Below are 19,999 nucleotides of genomic sequence, written 5' to 3' on the forward strand. Positions count from 1 at the left end.
GGTGGCAGCATCATGTTGTGGGGTGGCAGCATCATGTTGTGGGGTGGCAGCATCATATTGTGGGGTGGCAGCATCATGTTGTGGGGGTGGCAGCATCATGGCAGCATTGTGTGGGGGTGGCAGCATCATGTTGTGGGGGTGGCAGCACGATGTTTGTGGCAGCACGATGTTGTGACAGCATCATGTTGTGGGGGTGGCAGCATCATGTTGTGGGGGTGGCAGCATCATGTTGTGGGGGTGACAGCATCATGTTGTGGGGGTGACAGCATCATGTTGTGGGGGTGGCAGCATCATGTTGTGGGGGTGGCAGCATCATGTTGTGGGGGTGCTTTGCTGCAGGAGGGACTGGTGTACTTTACAAAATAGGTGGCGTCATGAGGTAGGAATATTATGTGGATATATTGAAGCAACATCTCAAGACATCAGTCAGGAAGTTAAAGCTTGGTCGCAAATGGGTCTTCCAAATGGACAATGGCCCCAAGCATACTTCCAAATTTGTGGCAAAATGGCTTAAGGACAACAAAGTCAAGGTATTGGAGTGGCTAGCACAAAGCCCTGACCTCAATCCTATAGACAATTTGTGGGCAGATTCTGAAAAAGCATGTGCGAGCAAGGAGGCCTACCTAGCCTGACTCAGTTATACCAGCTCTGTAAGGAGTGAATAGGCCAAAATTCACCCAACTTATTGTGGGAAGCTTGTGGAAGGCTACCGAAACGTGATATGACCCAAGTTAAACAATTTTAAGGCAATGCTACCAAAGACTAATTGAGTGTCTGTAAACTTCTGACCCACTGGGAATGTGATGAAAGAAATAAAAGCTGAAATAAATAATTCTCTCTAATATTATTCTGACATTTCACATTCTTAAAATAAAGTGTTGATCCTAACTGACCTAAAACAGGGCATTTTTACTGGGATTAAATGTCAGGAATTGTGAAAACTGAGTTTAAATGTATTTGGCTGAGGTGTATGTAAAACTTCTGACTTCAACTGTATGTATTCGGCATTTAGAAGCTACAGTATATCAGCGTTTGAAATCAGGGTCAGATAATCCAGACATTTCTTTTTTATAAGTGTCTGATTGACGTTATCTTTGTAATAATTGTTTTGTTCCAGAGATAAAGTGTGTGGGAATCTACACCATTCAGTCATACAGAGAAAACATCATGTCTAAAAGTACCAAAACCATCATGAGTTTACTGTTACACATCAAAACATTATCTTAATATTGTATAAAACTAAAAGCATTATTATTACTATAATTTAATCTATATGATCAACAATTAAACATAACATGTCATTTAAACGCAAACGTTTACATTTTGGTAAAGAAAGATGTCATATCTGTGATGCTTAAAGGCCCAACGCAGCCATTTTTATCTCAATTTCAATTAACTGCCTTATTCCAACATCATAGTATGTGTATATATATAAAACACATCGGGGGGAATCATGTTTTTGACTGCACTGGGCCTTTAATGGTCAGCTAAGCTAAGAAATGGAAAATAAATGATATTCTGAAAATAAAAAATAAAAAATGTTTTGTAATTAAGATTGATTTAGTGATGAAATGTCGTTTCAGAGCCAGGGTAGATCACACGCCACCTGATAACAGAGAGCTTTGGTATGGAACATTGGATCACACAGCGGCCATGACAGTTCTCTGTGAATAAGGTAGATCTACAGGTACCTGATAACAGAGAGCTTTGGTATGGAACATTGGATCACACGGCGGCCATGACAGTTCTCTGTGAATAAGGTAGATCTACAGGTACCTGATAACAGAGAGCTTTGGTATGGAACATTGGATCACACAGCGGCCATGACAGTTCTCTGTGAATAAGGTAGATCTACAGGTACCTGATAACAGAGAGCTTTGTATGGAACATTGGATCACACGGCGGCCATGACAGTTCTCTGTGAATAAGGTAGATCTACAGGTACCTGATAACAGAGAGCTTTGGTATGGAACATTGGATCACACGGCGGCCATGACAGTTCTCTGTGAATAGGGTAGATCTACAGGATGGCCTATAGCAGGGGGCTGCCAAACTCAATTCCTGAAGGGCCGTGTGTCGGCTGGCTTTTTATGTTGGTTATCTGCTTCCAATTCAGTGTGTATAATGGCCACATCCCCATAGTGTAAAGACCTTGGAATGTGTAGTACCGTGCAGACAGGCCCAATCGTTCCCTCACCTTTCATACACTGATCTTTGAATGGATGATCAACATGCTATTAGAGGTATAGTATATGGCAGAGGGGCAGCTTGTTACTGAGAGAAAAGCCAACCTCCAATGGAATATAACAGTCTTCAGAATAATACCCTTTGTGTAACAGCACATAGTTTAAAAAAATAAATAAATAATCAGCAATTAAAAAAAATATCCTAGTAAAGTCACAAAGACAAGTGCTATTAATTTCAACAGCGTACCTTTTGCTTTATAATAGAAACACCATGGACGATTCAAGGACCACAGACTACCTACCCATCTACTGTAGCACATAGTAGTAAGAGGTCAGAGTGTAGGTATACTACATAATCAATATCAGGCAATCTGATTGGACAGAGCTGCAGTATCAGAGAGTTTGATTGGACAGAGGCAGGTTGCTCACAACAACGTTTTCAGAAGCAGGGCTGCTCACGAATGACAGGAAGTAGTAGAAGAAGAAGAAGAGGAGGAGGAAAGAGAGGAAGAGAAGAAAGGATACATTACATTCAGAGACATAATCACCTGTCCATACCTCCATCTCTCTCTCTGTAAGGAGACTCAATCAATCAGTCCAGGCTGTCCATACATGTCCACAAAGACAAAGCCCACAAGGACATCTACCATCCAATCGTCACCCGAACATCCACTTCCTCATTAGTCACATGACCTCACAGTCACCAGGTAAGATAGGTCCTTCCCGCTAGGGGGAATTAAATTCCACTTCCTGGAAAACCTGGCATGTTTAGCGAAAACTTCCTGGCCTCTGTTCATTGGCCGGTGTCGGCGGAGAGGCGTGTCTCGAAGAGGCTCAAGGCGTGGTGGACAAACTCATTACTGCTCCCCTGTCTGGATCAGACCTCCTCTGAAAAGGACACACAGAGACAAGGCAGCCATTAGAATCCCGGCTAAAATAACAACATGGACCAGTAACAGTGTTAGCATGTTAGTAACATGCTATGAAATACAAGGAGTGGAAAATCATTTCAATAAACTAAAACCTTCCATCAGTTGCGGCCATGCTACTGTCTGAAATATAATGAATCCATCTCATACTGTCATTTCAATAAACTAAACCTTCCATCAGTTGCGGCCATGCTACTGTCTGAAATATAATGAATCCATCTCATACTGTCATTTCAATAAACTAAACCTTCCATCAGTTGTGGCCATGCTACTGTCTGAAATATAATGAATCCATCTCGTACTATCATTTCAATAAACTAAACCTTCCATCAGTTGTGGCCATGCTACTGTCTGAAATATAATGAATCCATCTCATACTGTGACTGAAAAACATCTCTTATTTTAGTGCTGCTGAACATTTGGAACATTAATTACCAATGTTCTGTCTCATAAAACATTAACCATTTAGGATTCTCTCCAGCTCATTTAATCCTGTGGTAATTAGTCACGATAAAAGGTCATTTAAACTCTTACTCAGTCATCTAAACGGTACAGTGGCAGTTTGCTTCAGTACATTTTGTTCAATGATTAACTAAAGCTCAACCAAGGCAACATTATGAAGTCCTTGATACCCTGTTGAGCTGCAGGCTACTGCTTCATCCTAATGGATGAGTGGTTTATCCTGGAACAGACAGGCTGTGGGAGATATTTCAGCTTAAACCCTGTTCAGGCTCAGGCTCAGGGGATGTGTGTGTGTGTGTGTGTGTGTGTGTGTGTGTGTGTGTGTGTGTGTGTGTGTGTGTGTGTGTGTGTGTGTGTGTGTGTGTGTGTGTGTGTGTGTGTGTGTGTTTGAAAGAGATAGGAACATATTATCACGTTCTGTCCCTCTCTTGAAACAAAGTTTCTAGCATGATTTATTAGCATGATTTATGTCACTGACTGTCCACCTGATATCCCCCCTAACATCCATCCTGACTGTCTGTCTGACTGTCCTCACCCAGCCACATCCATCCTGACTGTCTGTCTGACTGTCCTCACCCACCCAGCCACATCCATCCTGACTGTCTGTCTGACTGTCCTCACCCAGCCACATCCATCCTGACTGTCTGTCTGACTGTACTAACCCAGCCACATCCATCCAGACTGTCTGTCTGTCCTAACCAGCCATATCCATCCTGACTGTCTGTCTGAGTGTCCTCAACTAGCCACATCCATCCTGACTGTCTGTACTAAGCCAGCCACATCCATCCTTACTGTCTGTTTGCCTGACTGTCCTCACCCAGCCACATCCATCCTGACTGTCTGTCTGACTGTCCTCACCCAGCCACACCCATCCTGTCTGTCTGACTGTCCTAACCAGCCACATCCATCCTGACTGTCTGACTGTCCTAACCCAGCCAAATCCATCCTGACTGTCTGTCTGTCCTAACCAGCCACATCCATCCTGACTGTCTGCCTGACTGTCCTAACCCAGCCACATCCATCCAGACTGTCTGTCTGACTGTCCTAACCTAGCCACATCCATCCTGACTGTCTGTACTAAGCCAGCCACATCTATCCTGACTGTCTGTTTGTCTGACTGTCCTCACCCAGCCACATCCATCCTGACTGTCTGTCTGACTGTCCTCACCCAGCCACACCCATCCTGACTGTCTGTCTGTCTGACTGTCCTAACCAGCCACATTCATCCTGACTGTCTGTCTGACTGTCCTAACCCAGCCACATCCATCCTGACTGTCTGTCTGTCCTAACCAGCCACATTCATCCTGACTGTCTGTCTGACTGTCCTAACCAGCCACATCCATCCTGACTCTCTGTCTGACTGTCCTAACCCAGCCACATCCATCCTGACTGTCTGTCTGTCCTAACCAGCCACATCCATCCTGACTGTCTGTCTGACTGTCCTAACCAGCCACATCCATCCTGACTGTCTGTCTGACTGTCCTCACCCAGCCACATCCATCCTGACTGTCTGTCTGACTGTCCTCACCCAGCCACATCCATCCTGACTGTCTGTCTGTCTGACTGTCCTCACCCAGCACATCCATCCCGACTGTCTGTCTCCTGCCACATCCATCTTGACCATCTGTCTGACTGTCCCTAACCAGCCACATCCATCCTGACTGTCTGTTGTCTGACTGTCCTAACCCAGCCACATCCATCTTGACTGTCTGTCCTAACTCAGCCACATCCATCCTGTCCGTCTGTCTGTCTGTCCTAACCCAGCCACATCCATCCTGACTGTCTGACTGTCTGTCTGTCCCCACCTAGCCACATCCATCCTGACTGTCTGACTGTCCTCACCCAGCCACACCCATCTGTCTGTCTGACTGTCCTAACCAGCCACATCCATCCTGACTGTCTGACTGTCCTAACCAGCCAAATCCATCCTGACTGTCTGTCTGTCCTAACCAGCCACATCCATCCTGACTGTCTGCCTCTGACTGCCACATCCATCTGTCTGTCCCCACCTAGCCACATCCATCCTGACTGTCATCATCATCCTGACTGTCTGTTTGTCTGACTGTCCTCACCCAGCCACATCCATCCTACTGTCTGTCTGACTGTCTGTCTGTCTGACTGTCCTAACCAGCCACATTCATCCTGACTGTCTGTCTGACTGTCCTAACCCAGCCACATCCATCCTGACTGTCTGTCTGTCCTAACCAGCCACATTCATCCTGACTGTCTGTCTGACTGTCCTAACCAGCCACATCCATCCTGACTCTCTGTCTGACTGTCCTAACCCAGCCACATCCATCCTGACTGTCTGTCTGTCCTAACCAGCCACATCCATCCTGACTGTCTGTCTGACTGTCCTAACCAGCCACATCCATCCTGACTGTCTGTCTGACTGTCCTCACCCAGCCACATCCATCCTGACTGTCTGTCTGACTGTCCTCACCCAGCCACATCCATCCTGACTGTCTGTCTGACTGTCCTCACCCAGCCACATCCATCCTGACTGTCTGTCTGTCTGACTGTCCTAACCCAGCCACATCCATCCCGACTGTCTGTCTGACTGTCCTAACCCAGCCACATCCATCTTGACCATCTGTCTGACTGTCCTAACCAGCCACATCCATCCTGACTGTCTGTTAGTCTGACTGTCCTAACCAGCCACATCCATCCTGACTGTCTGTCCTAACTCAGCCACATCCATCCTGTCCGTCTGTCTGTCTGTCCTAACCCAGCCACATCCATCCTGACTGTCTGACTGTCTGTCTGTCCCCACCTAGCCACATCCATCCTGACTGTCTGACTGTCCTCACCCAGCCACATCCATCCTAACTGTCTGTCTGTCTTATCCCAGCCACATCCATCCTGACTGTCTGTCCCTGCCACATCCTTCCTGTCTGTCTGACCTAACCCAGCCACATCCATCCTGTCTGTCTGTCTGTCCTAACCCAGCCACATCCATCCTGACTGTCTGACTGTCCTCACCCAGCCACATCCAGCCTGACTGTCTGTCTGTCTTATCCCAGCCACATCCATTCTGTCTGTCTGTCTGTCCTAATCCAGCCACATCCATCCTGTCTGTCTGACTGTCCTAACCCAGCCACATCCATCCAGACTGTCTGTCTGACTGTCCTAACCCAGCCACATCCATCCTGACTGTCTGTACTAAAGCCAGCCACATCCATCCTGACTGTCTGTTTGTCTGACTGTCCTCACCCAGCCACATCCATCCTGACTGTCTGTCTGACTGTCCTCGCCTAGCCACATCCATCCTGACTGTCTGTTAGTCTGACTGTCCTAACCCAGCCACATCCATCCTGTCCGTCTGTCTGTCTGTCTGTCCTAACCCAGCCACATCCATCCTGACTGTCTGACTGTCCTAACCAGCCACATCCATCCAGACTGTCTGTTTGTCTGACTGTCCTCACCCAGCCACATCCATCCTGACTGTCTGTCTGACTGTCCTCGCCTAGCCACATCCATCCTGACTGTCTGTTAGTCTGACTGTCCTAACCCAGCCACATCCATCCTGTCCGTCTGTCTGTCTGTCTGTCTGTCTGTCTGTCTGTCTGTCTGTCCTAAGCAGCCACATCCATCTGACTGTCTGACTACTGTCCCTAACCCAGCCACATCCATCCTGTCTGTCTGACTGTCCTAACCCAGCCACATCCATCCTGTCTGTCTGACTGTCCTAACCCAGCCACATCCATCCTGTCCGTCTGTCTGTCTGTCTGTCCTAACCCAGCCACATCCATCCTGACTGTCTGACTGTCCTAACCAGCCACATCCATCCAGACTGTCTGTCCTAACCCAGCCACATCCATCCTGTCTGTCTGACTGTCCTAACCCAGCCACATCCATCCTGTCTGTCTGTCCTAACCCAGCCACATCCATCCTTTCTGTCTGTCTGTCTGTCTGTCTGTCTGTCTGTCTGTCTGTCTGTCTGTCTGTCTGTCCCCACCTAGCCATATCCATCCTGACTGTCTGACTGTCCTCACCCAGCCACATCCATCCTGACTGTCTGACTGTCCTCACCCAGCCACATCCAGCCTGTCTGTCTGTCTGTCTTATCCCAGCCACATCCATTCTGTCTGTCTGTCTGTCCTAACCCAGCCACATCCATCCTGTCTGTCTGACTGTCCTAACCCAGCCACATCCATCCAGACTGTCTGTCCTAACCCAGCCACATCCATCCTGTCTGTCTGACTGTCCTAACCCAGCCACATCCATCCTGTCTGTCTGTCTGTCCTCACCCAGCCACATCCATCCTGACTGTCTGTCTGTCTTATCCCAGCCACATCCATCCTGACTGTCTGTCCTAACCCAGCCACATCCATCCTGTCTGTCTGACTGTCCTAACCCAGCCACATCCATCCTGTCTGTCTGTCTGTCCTAACCCAGCCACATCCATCCTGACTGTCTGACTGTCCTCACCCAGCCACATCCAGCCTGACTGTCTGTCTGTCTTATCCCAGCCACATCCATTCTGTCTGTCTGTCTGTCCTCACCCAGCCACATCCATCCTGTCTGTCTGACTGTCCTAACCCAGCCACATCCATCCAGACTGTCTGTCTGACTGTCCTAACCCAGCCACATCCATCCTGACTGTCTGTACTAAGCCAGCCACATCCATCCTGACTGTCTGTTTGTCTGACTGTCCTCACCCAGCCACATCCATCCTGACTGTCTGTCTGACTGTCCTCGCCTAGCCACATCCATCCTGACTGTCTGTTAGTCTGACTGTCCTAACCCAGCCACATCCATCCTGTCCGTCTGTCTGTCTGTCTGTCTGTCCTAACCCAGCCACATCCATCCTGACTGTCTGACTGTCCTAACCCAGCCACATCCATCCTGTCTGTCTGACTGTCCTAACCCAGCTACATCCATCCTGTCTGTCTGACTGTCCTAACCCAGCCACATCCATCCTGTCTGTCTGTCTGTCCTAACCCAGCCACATCCATTCTGTCTGTCTGACTGTCCTAACCCAGCCACATCCATCCAGACTGTCTGTCCTAACCCAGCCACATCCATCCTGTCTGTCTGACTGTCCTAACCCAGCCACATCCATCCTGTCTGTCTGTCTGTCCTAACCCAGCCACATCCATCCATCCTTTCTGTCTGTCTGTCTGTCTGTCTGTCTGTCTGTCTGTCTGTCCCCACCTAGCCATTTCCATCCTGACTGTCTGACTGTCCTCACCCAGCCACATCCAGCCTGACTGTCTGTCTGTTTTATCCCAGCCACATCCATTCTGTCTGTCTGTCTGTCCTAACCCAGCCACATCCATCCTGTCTGTCTGACTGTCCTAACCCAGCCACATCCATCCAGACTGTCTGTCCTAACCCAGCCACATCCATCCTGTCTGTCTGACTGTCCTAACCCAGCCACATCCATCCTGTCTGTCTGTCTGTCCTAACCCAGCCACATCCATCCTGTCTGTCTGTCTGTCTGTCTGTCTGTCTGTCTGTCTGTCTGTCTGTCTGTCTGTCTGTCTGTCTGTCTGTCTGTCCCCACCTAGCCATATCCATCCTGACTGTCTGACTGTCCTCACCCAGCCACATCCATCCTGACTGTCTGACTGTCCTAACCCAGCCACATCCATCCTGACTGTCTGTCTGTCCTCACCCAGCCACATCCATCCTGTCCGTCTGTCTGTCTGTCTGTCTGTCTGTCTGTCTGTCTGTCTGTCTGTCTGTCTGTCTGTCCTAACCCAGCCACATCCATCCTGACTGTCTGACTGTCCTAACCCAGCCACATCCATCCTGTCTGTCTGACTGTCCTAACCCAGCCACATCCATCCTGTCTGTCTGTCTGTCCTAACCCAGCCACATCCATCCTGTCTGTCTGACTGTCCCCTAACTCCAGCCCACATCCATCCAGACTGTCTGTCCTAACCCAGCCCACATCCATCCTGTCTGTCTGACTGTCCTAACCCAGCCACATCCATCCTGTCTGTCTGTCTGTCCTAACCCAGCCACATCCATCCATCCTTTCTGTCTGTCTGTCTGTCTGTCTGTCTGTCTGTCTGTCTGTCTGTCTGTCTGTCTGTCTGTCCCCACCTAGCCATTTCCATCCTGACTGTCTGACTGTCCTCACCCAGCCACATCCAGCCTGACTGTCTGTCTGTCTTATCCCAGCCACATCCATTCTGTCTGTCTGTCTGTCTGTCCTAACCCAGCCACATCCATCCTGTCTGTCTGACTGTCCTAACCCAGCCACATCCATCCTGTCTGTCTGACTGTCCTAACCCAGCCACATCCATCCTGTCTGTCTGTCTGTCCTAACCCAGCCACATCCATCCTGTCTGTCTGTCTGTCTGTCTGTCTGTCTGTCTGTCTGTCTGTCTGTCTGTCTGTCTGTCTGTCTGTCTGTCTGTCCCCACCTAGCCATATCCATCCTGACTGTCTGACTGTCCTCACCCAGCCACATCCATCCTGTCTGTCTGACTGTCCTAACCCAGCCACATCCATCCTGTCTGTCTGACTGTCCTAACCCAGCCACATCCATCCTGACTGTCTGTCTGTCCTCACCCAGCCACATCCATCCTGTCTGTCTGACTGTCCTAACCCAGCCACATCCATCCTGTCTGTCTGACTGTCCTAACCCAGCCACATCCATCCTGTCTGTCTGACTGTCCTAACCCAGCCACATCCATCCTGACTGTCTGTCTGTCCTCACCCAGCCACATCCATCCTGTCTGTCTGACTGTCCTAACCCAGCCACATCCATCCTGTCTGTCTGACTGTCCTAACCCAGCCACATCCATCCTGACTGTCTGTCTGTCCTCACCCAGCCACATCCATCCTGACTGTCTGACTGTCCTAACCCAGCCACATCCATCCTGACTGTCTGTCTGTCCCTCACCCAGCCACATCCATCCTGTCGTCTGACTGTCCTAACCCAGCCACACATCCGTCACGGACACCGACATCTTGCTTCAGACAAACTAAACACCTTCTTTTCCACTTTGAGGATAATACAGTGCACTGTACACTGACCAAGGATTGCGGACCCCCTCTCCTTCTCTGTGGCCGATGTGAGTAAGACACTTAAGCGTGTTAATCCTCGCAAGGCAGCTGGCCCAGATGGCATCCTAGCTGCGTCCTCAGAGCATGAGCAGACCAGCTGGCTAGTGTGTTTACGGTCATATTCAATCGCTCCCTATCCCAGGCTGCTGTCCCCACATGCTTCAAGATTTTCAACCATTGTTCCTGTACAAAAGAAGGCAAAGATAACTGAACTAAATTACCATCGCACCATAGCACTCACTTCTGTCATCATGAAGCACTTTGAGAGACTAGTCAAGGATCACATCACCTCCACCCTACCTGACACAATAGACCCACTTCAGTTTGCATACCGCCATAACAGGTCCACAGACGATGCATTCACCATCACACTGCACACTGCCCTATCCCATCTGGACATGAGGAATACCATAGTACCCTCCAAACTCATCATTAAGCTTGAGACCCTGGGTCTTGACCCCGTCCTGTGCAATTGGGTCCTGGACTTTCTGGCCGCCCCCAGGTAGTGAAGGCAGGAAACAACATCTCTGTCCTAACCTAACAACATTGACGGGATAGATGTGGAGAAGGTGGAAAGTTTTAAGTTCCTGGGCATACACATCACAGACAAACTGAAATGGTCCACCCACGAAACAGCTCCTCTTCAACCTCAGGAGGCTGAAGAAATTTAGCTTGTCACTGAAAACCCTCACAAACTTCTACAGGTGCACAATTGAAAGCATCCTGTCGGGAAATATCACCGCCTGGTATGGCAACTGCTCCGCCCACAACCGTAAGGCTCTCCAGAGGGTAGTGAGGTCTGCACAACGCATCACCCCGGGCAAACTACCTGCCCTCCAGGACACCTACACCACCCAATGTCACAGGAAGGCCATAAAGATCATCAAGCACATCAACCACCCGAACCACTGCCTGTTCACCCGCTATCATCCAGGCGAGGTCAGTACAGGGGGCATCAAAGCTGGGACCGAGAGACTGAAAAACAGCTTCTATCTCAAGGCCATCAGACTGTTAAACAGCCATCACTAACACAGAGAGGCTGCTGCCTACATACTGACTCAAATCATTGGCCACTTTAATAAATGGATCATTAGTCACTTTAAACAATGCCACTTAAATAATGTTTACATATCTTACATTACTCATATCATGTCTGTACAGTACATTATACCATCTGCTGTACCTTGCCGATGCCGTTCGGCCATCACTCGTCCATATATTTATATGTACACATTCTTATTCCATCCCTTTACATTGTGTGTATGAGGTAGTGGTTGTGGAATTGTTAAATTACATGTTAGATATTACTGCATTGTCGGAACTAGAAACACAAGCTTTTCGCTACACTCGCATTAACATCTGCTGAACATTGGACCTATTCCACATACTGTCTAATACACCAGGTGTAGGTAACTCACCTGTCTGCTGTAAACATATTGTGTTACATTGACCTATTCCATACTGTCTAAAACACCAGGTGTAGGTAACTCACCTGTCTGCTGTAAACATATTGTACTACATTGGACCTATTCCACATACTGTCTAATACACCAGGTGTAGGTAACTCACCTGTCTGCTGTAAACATATTGTACTACATTGGACCTATTCCACATACTGTCTAATACACCAGGTGTAGGTAACTCACCTGTCTGCTGTAAACATATTGTACTACATTGGACCTATTCCACATACTGTCTAATACACCAGGTGTAGGTAACTCACCTGTCTGCTGTAAACAGACAGCTGCCTGGACCTATTCCACATACTGTCTAATACTCCAGGTGTAGGTAACTCACCTGTCTGCTGTAAACATATTCTACTACATTGGACCTATTCCACATACTGTCTAATACTCCAGGTGTAGGTAACTCACCTGTCTGCTGTAAACATATTGTGTTACATTGGACCTATTCCACATACTGTCTAATAAACCAGGTGTAGGTAACTCACCTGTCTGCTGTCAACATATTGTGTTACATTGGACCTATTCCACATACTGTCTAATACACCAGGTGTAGGTAACTCACCTGTCTGCTGTCAACATATTGTGTTACATTGGACCTATTCCACATACTGTCTAATACACCAGGTGTAGGTAACTCACCTGTCTGCTGTCAACATATTGTGTTACATTGGACCTATTCCACATACTGTCTAATACACCAGGTGTAGGTAACTCACCTGTCTGCTGTAAACATATTGGGTTACATTGGACATATTCCACATACTGTCTAATACACCAGGTGTAGGTAACTCACCTGTCTGCTGTAAACATATTCTACTACATTGGACCTATTCCACATACTGTCTAATACTCCAGGTGTAGGTAACTCACCTGTCTGCTGTCAACATATTGTGTTACATTGGACCTATTCCACATACTGTCTAATACACCAGGTGTAGGTAACTCACCTGTCTGCTGTCAACATATTGTGTTACATTGGACCTATTCCACATACTGTCTAATACTCCAGGTGTAGGTAACTCACCTGTCCGCTCTGAGCTGACACACAATCCCCAGCACATCTACCACTCCCTCCAGCTCCAACTGACGACAGCCTATCGTCGTGGCGATGAAGCAGCCCGTTCGGCCAATCCCTGCGCTACAGTGTACGATGACGGGTCCCTGCGATGGGGAGCCCGTCCTGTCCTCCTCCACGTCTCTCATCAGCTGGAGCAGGGGCTGGGCGCTGTCTGGGGTCTTATGGTCCGGCCACGATGTGTACCAGTAGTGCTTCACCACACGACTCTGGGCCCCTTGCTGTGAATGAGACAAAGACACACACAGAGTTTGAGTAAGATCAAGATTGTGGTTTCAGTCTAGTTTAAAGTAACTGTCCAGTGTTAACAAATTTGTATGAAATATGAGCTATAATCAATGACAATGTGAGTGAAATAGTTTTCCTTCTAAACATTTTTTATAAATTATGTTATAAAGCAGCTTTTCTGTTTTGGAATGGTGTGGTCGTACCCCAACCACAGAATGGTCTGGTCGTACCCCAACAACAGAATGGTGTGGTCGTACCCCAACAACAGAATGGTGTGGGTGTACCCCAACAACAGAATGGTGTGGTCGTACCCCAACAACAGAATGGTGTGGTCATACCCCAACAACAGAATGGTGTGGTCGCATCTCAACAACAGAATGGTCTGGTCGCATCCCCAACAACAGAATGGTGTGGTCGTACCCCAACAACAGAATGGTGTGGGTGTACCCCAACAACAGAATGGTGTGGTCGCACTCAACAACAGAATGGTGTGGTCATACCCCAACAACAGAATGGTGTGGTCGCACCCCAACAACAGAATGGTCTGGTCGCACCAACAACAGAATGGTGTGGTCAATTTCAACAACAGAATGGTGTGGGTGTTTCAACAACAGAATGGTGTGGTGCACCCCAACAACAGAATGGTGTGGTCGCACCCCCAACAACAGAATGGTCTGGTGTGCCCCAACAACAGAATGGTCTGGTCGTGCCCCCAACAACAGAATGGTGTGGGTGTACCCCAACAACAGAATGGTGTGGTCGTACCCCAACAACAGAATGGTGTGGGTGTACCCCCAACAACAGAATAGTGTGGGCGTACCCCAACAACAGAATGGTGTGGTCGTACCCCAACAACAGAATGGTGTGGTCATACCCCAACAACAGAATGGTGTGGTCGTACCCCAACAACAGAATGGTCTGGTCAACCCCAACAACAGAATGGTGTGGTCGCATTCCCCAACAACAGAATAGTGTGGGCGTACCCCAACAACAGAATGGTGTGGGCGTACCCTAACAATAGAATGGTGTGGGTGTACCCAACAACAGAATGGTGGGTGTACCCCAACAACAGAATGGTGTGGTGTACCCCAACAACAGAATGGGTGTGGGTGTATACCGGTCATAAAAATATTAATGCAAGTAGATCGCTGATTGGTCAGTTCATCCTCTGAGAAAATAGCATTTTGGAAACGGTCTGTTTGAAATAAATGTTTCAGGTGTTTTTTAAGTGTTTTTTTTCTCCAAAGTATGCTTTGGTCACAAATACGAGTAGGGCCTATAGGATGAGTCAACATTATTTGGGTATGAGTCAACAAAACATGAACTTTTAAAAGTGTAGATTTCCAATGGAGAGTTAATGAAGTGTATAGAAAATAGATAGAAACCCACAGCAACCCAGTACGGTCAATGGGTTCCATCCTAAAGGAAAGTACCTTCAGGTTGAGGGTCCGACAGGTGTAGTTGTCACACTCTGTCACGTTGTTAATGAGCACCTCCACCTTGCCATAGATACCACGCCTCTCTGGCCAGTACAGAACACATTTCTGGAAGAGACAACATCATTGATCATTACACATGTTATCGTATCACCAATCATAATTGATCCATTAAACCCTGTCAATAACACATGATAAACAGGATTATGTCATGTAATCCTGTCAAATTTACATGTGTAGAATCACGTATATATTTGTTTACACCTATCTATGAGTTCCTGTGTTTGTGTGTGTGTGTGTGTGTGTGTGTGTGTGTGTGTGTTTGTGTGTGTGTGTGTGTGTGTGTGTGTGTGTGTGTGTGTGTGTGTGTGTGTGTGTTGTGTGTGTGTGTGTGTGTGTGTGTGTGTGTGTGTGTGTGTGTGTGTGTGTGTGTTTGTGTGTGTGTGTGTGTGTGTGTGTGTGTGTGTGTGTGTTTGTGTGTGTGTGTGTGTGTGTGTGTGTGTGTGTGTGTTAGGGTTGAATATTTTCCCGGGTTTAAAAAAAAAAAAATCACCCTGAGAATAAATCACTTTTCTCCCAGTCATTCTCAAGCATAGAAACCATATAAATATACTTAAAAATGTCATTTGATTAGAGCTTTGATCAGCATGACAAATCAAGCCTGATGCTACCTGAGACTGATGCTACCTGAGACTGATGCTACCTGAGACTGATGCTACCTGAGCCTGATGCTACCTGAGACTGATGCTACCTGAGACTGATGCTACCTGAGCCTGATGCTACCTGAGCCTGATGCTACCTGAGCCTGATGCTACCTGAGCCTGATGCTACCCGAGCCTGAATATTAGCTGACTGCTTGCTGTCTGGGAACAGCTCTGTCTCAGCTGTCTGGGAACAGTTTAGCTGTCTGGAAACAGCTTTCAGTGTTATTTTTCCAGGGGAAAAGGGACTGGGTTCGGGCGGTAAATCTCTGTAACCCATGCTCCCGCTATCCAACCCTAGTATGTGTGTGTGTGTGTGTGTGTGTGTGTGTGTGTGTGTGTGTGTGTGTGTGTGTGTGTGTGTGTGTGTGTGTGTGTGTGTGTGTGTGTGTGTGTGTGTGTGTGTAACAGACGTGAAAGGCCTGAATATAGGCTAAACACACACACACTGTGTGTGTGTGAGTGAGTGAGTGAGTGAGTGAGTGAGTGAGTGAGTGAGTGAGTGAGTGAGTGAGTGAGTGCACCCGTACCTCGTTCTTTTCCCTGAGCTTGGTGATCATGATGATGACAGGACAGTCTTCCTGCCAGGCCATCTGCCAGAAATCATTCACTGTGTTGATCATGGGACCCTGGGTGGCGATGTAGGCCTTCTCATCGCCTAGGTAACCCTGCAGAGGTTAGAGAGAGGTAGGGAGGGAGGGAGGGAGGGAGGGAGGGAGGGAGGGCTATTAGTTAACTGGTACACAGGAATTCTTGACTGGACCAAAATAGTTTTTGTAAACCGTCATTAGACTGGGGACTTGTTAAGGCTGATGAATGGACAGGTTGTTTAGACAGCAGAGTCACGAACCCATTCATTAGGTGTTTGTATTTCTGTCTTAATGTGTGCGGCTATTTATTTATTTATTTTTTATTTAACCTTTATTTAACTAGGAAAGTAAGTTAAGAACCAATTTACAATGACGGCCTACCGCGGCCAAACCCGGACCACGCTGGGCCAATTGTGCACCGCCCTATGGGACTCTCAATCAGCAGGTCTGAATATCCTCTATGGTGTTAGCTACTGTCCAGGGAGAGAGAGAGATAAACCACAGCAGGTCTGATTATCCTCTATGGTGTTAGCTACTGTCCAGAGAGAGAGAGAGATAAACCACAGCAGGTCTGATTATCCTCTATGGTGTTAGCTACTGTCCAGGGAGTGAGAGATAAACCACAGCAGGTCTGATTATCCTCTATGCTGTTAGCTACTGTCCAGGGAGAGAGAGAGATAAACCACAGCAGGTCTGATTATCCTCTATGGTGTTAGCTACTGTCCAGAGAGAGAGAGATAAACCACAGCAGGTCTGATTATCCTCTATGGTGTTAGCTACTGTCCAGGGAGAGAGAGATAAACCACAGCAGGTCTGATTATCCTCTATGGTGTTAGCTACTGTCCAGAGAGAGAGAGATAAACCACAGCAGGTCTGATTATCCTCTATGGTGTTAGCTACTGTCCAGGGAGAGAGAGATAAACCCCAGCAGGTCTGATTATCCTCTATGGTGTTAGCTACTGTCCAGAGAGAGATAAACCACAGCAGGTCTGATTATCCTCTATGGTGTTAGCTACTGTCCAGGGAGAGAGAGAGATAAACCACAGCAGGTCTGATTATCCTCTATGGTGTTAGCTACTGTCCAGAGAGAGAGAGATAAACCACAGCAGGTCTGATTATCCTCTATGGTGTTAGCTACTGTCCAGAGAGAGAGATAAACCACAGCAGGTCTGATTATCCTCTATGGTGTTAGCTACTGTCCAGGGAGAGATAAACCACAGCAGGTCTGATTATCCTCTATGGTGTTAGCTACTGTCCAGAGAGAGAGAGATAAACCACAGCAGGTCTGATTATCCTCTATGGTGTTAGCTACTGTCCAGGGAGAGATAAACCACAGCAGGTCTGATTATCCTCTATGGTGTTAGCTACTGTCCAGAGAGAGAGAGATAAACCACAGCAGGTCTGATTATCTCTATGGTGTTAGCTACTGTCCAGGGAGAGATAAACCACAGCAGGTCTGATTATCCTCTATGGTGTTAGCTACTGTCCAGAGAGAGATAAACCACAGCAGGTCTGATTATCCTCTATGGTGTTAGCTACTGTCCAGGGAGAGAGAGATAAACCACAGCAGGTCTGATTATCCTCTATGGTGTTAGCTACTGTCCAGGGAGAGAGAGATAAACCACAGCAGGTCTGATTATCCTCTATGGTGTTAGCTACTGTCCAGGGAGAGAGAGATAAACCACATCAGGTCTGATTATCCTCTATGGTGTTAGCTACTGTCCAGGGAGAGAGAGAGATAAACCACAGCAGGTCTGATTATCCTCTATGGTGTTAGCTACTGTCCAGAGAGAGAGAGATAAACCACAGCAGGTCTGATTATCCTCTATGGTGTTAGCTACTGTCCAGAGAGAGAGAGATAAACCACAGCAGGTCTGATTATCCTCTATGGTGTTAGCTACTGTCCAGGGAGAGAGAGATAAACCACAGCAGGTCTGATTATCCTCTATGGTGTTAGCTACTGTCCAGAGAGAGAGAGATAAACCACAGCAGGTCTGATTATCCTCTATGGTGTTAGCTACTGTCCAGAGAGAGAGATAAACCACAGCAGGTCTGATTATCCTCTATGGTGTTAGCTACTGTCCAGGGAGAGAGAGATAAACCACAGCAGGTCTGATTATCCTCTATGGTGTTAGCTACTGTCCAGGGAGAGAGAGATAAACCACAGCAGGTCTGATTATCCTCTATGGTGTTAGCTACTGTCCAGGGAGAGATAAACCACAGCAGGTCTGATTATCCTCTATGGTGTTAGCTACTGTCCAGAGAGAGAGAGATAAACCACAGCAGGTCTGATTATCCTCTATGGTGTTAGCTACTGTCCAGGGAGAGATAAACCACAGCAGGTCTGATTATCCTCTATGGTGTTAGCAACTGTCCAGAGAGAGAGAGATAAACCACAGCAGGTCTGATTATCCTCTATGGTGTTAGCTACTGTCCAGGGAGAGATAAACCACAGCAGGTCTGATTATCCTCTATGGTGTTAGCTACTGTCCAGAGAGAGAGAGATAAACCACAGCAGGTCTGATTATCCTCTATGGTGTTAGCTACTGTCCAGAGAGAGAGATAAACCACAGCAGGTCTGATTATCCTCTATGGTGTTAGCTACTGTCCAGGGAGAGAGAGATAAACCACAGCAGGTCTGATTATCCTCTATGGTGTTAGCTACTGTCCAGAGAGAGAGAGATAAACCACAGCAGGTCTGATTATCCTCTATGGTGTTAGCTACTGTCCAGGGAGAGAGAGAGATAAACCACAGCAGGTCTGATTATCCTCTATGGTGTTAGCTACTGTCCAGAGAGAGAGAGATAAACCACAGCAGGTCTGATTATCCTCTATGGTGTTAGCTACTGTCCAGAGAGAGAGAGATAAACCACAGCAGGTCTGATTATCCTCTATGGTGTTAGCTACTGTCCAGAGAGAGAGATAAACCACAGCAGGTCTGATTATCCTCTATGGTGTTAGCTACTGTCCAGGGAGAGATAAACCACAGCAGGTCTGATTATCCTCTATGGTGTTAGCTACTGTCCAGAGAGAGAGAGATAAACCACAGCAGGTCTGATTATCCTCTATGGTGTTAGCTACTGTCCAGGGAGAGATAAACCACAGCAGGTCTGATTATCCTCTATGGTGTTAGCAACTGTCCAGAGAGAGAGAGAGATAAACCACAGCAGGTCTGATTATCCTCTATGGTGTTAGCTACTGTCCAGGGAGAGATAAACCACAGCAGGTCTGATTATCCTCTATGGTGTTAGCTACTGTCCAGGGAGAGATAAACCACAGCAGGTCTGATTATCCTCTATGGTGTTAGCTACTGTCCAGAGAGAGAGAGATAAACCACAGCAGGTCTGATTATCCTCTATGGTGTTAGCTACTGTCCAGAGAGAGAGAGATAAACCACAGCAGGTCTGATTATCCCCTATGGTGTTAGCTACTGTCCAGGGAGAGAGAGATAAACCACAGCAGGTCTGATTATCCTCTATGGTGTTAGCTACTGTCCAGAGAGAGAGAGATAAACCACAGCAGGTCTGATTATCCTCTATGGTGTTAGCTACTGTCCAGGGAGAGATAAACCACAGCAGGTCTGATTATCCTCTATGGTGTTAGCTACTGTCCAGAGAGAGATAAACCACAGCAGGTCTGATTATCCTCTATGGTGTTAGCTACTGTCCAGGGAGTGAGAGATAAACCACAGCAGGTCTGATTATCCTCTATGGTGTTAGCTACTGTCCAGGGAGAGATAAACCACAGCAGGTCTGATTATCCTCTATGGTGTTAGCTACTGTCCAGAGAGAGAGAGATAAACCACAGCAGGTCTGAATATCCTCTATGGTGTTAGCTACTGTCCAGAGAGAGATAAACCACAGCAGGTCTGATTATCCTCTATGGTGTTAGCTACTGTCCAGA

The 19,999-nt window shown here is 47.4% G+C and overlaps 1 protein-coding gene across 1 annotated transcript in view; it reads right to left on the minus strand.

Moving 5' to 3' along the window:
* Positions 1 to 1,348: 1,348 nt before the first annotated feature.
* LOC135568177 (receptor-type tyrosine-protein phosphatase R-like) overlaps positions 1,349 to 19,999 on the minus strand; it is a gene marked incomplete at its 5' end in the record, with an annotated part of 63,005 nt that continues 44,354 nt past the window's right edge. The window contains 5 exon segments of the mRNA XM_065015160.1: positions 1,349 to 3,045; positions 3,047 to 3,074; positions 13,091 to 13,362; positions 14,803 to 14,913; positions 16,037 to 16,174. Coding sequence (XP_064871232.1) covers positions 2,980 to 3,045; positions 3,047 to 3,074; positions 13,091 to 13,362; positions 14,803 to 14,913; positions 16,037 to 16,174 — 615 coding nt within the window.

Source organism: Oncorhynchus nerka, unplaced genomic scaffold, assembly GCF_034236695.1.
Source record: "Oncorhynchus nerka isolate Pitt River unplaced genomic scaffold, Oner_Uvic_2.0 unplaced_scaffold_1650, whole genome shotgun sequence".
Lineage (NCBI taxonomy): Eukaryota > Metazoa > Chordata > Actinopteri > Salmoniformes > Salmonidae > Oncorhynchus > Oncorhynchus nerka.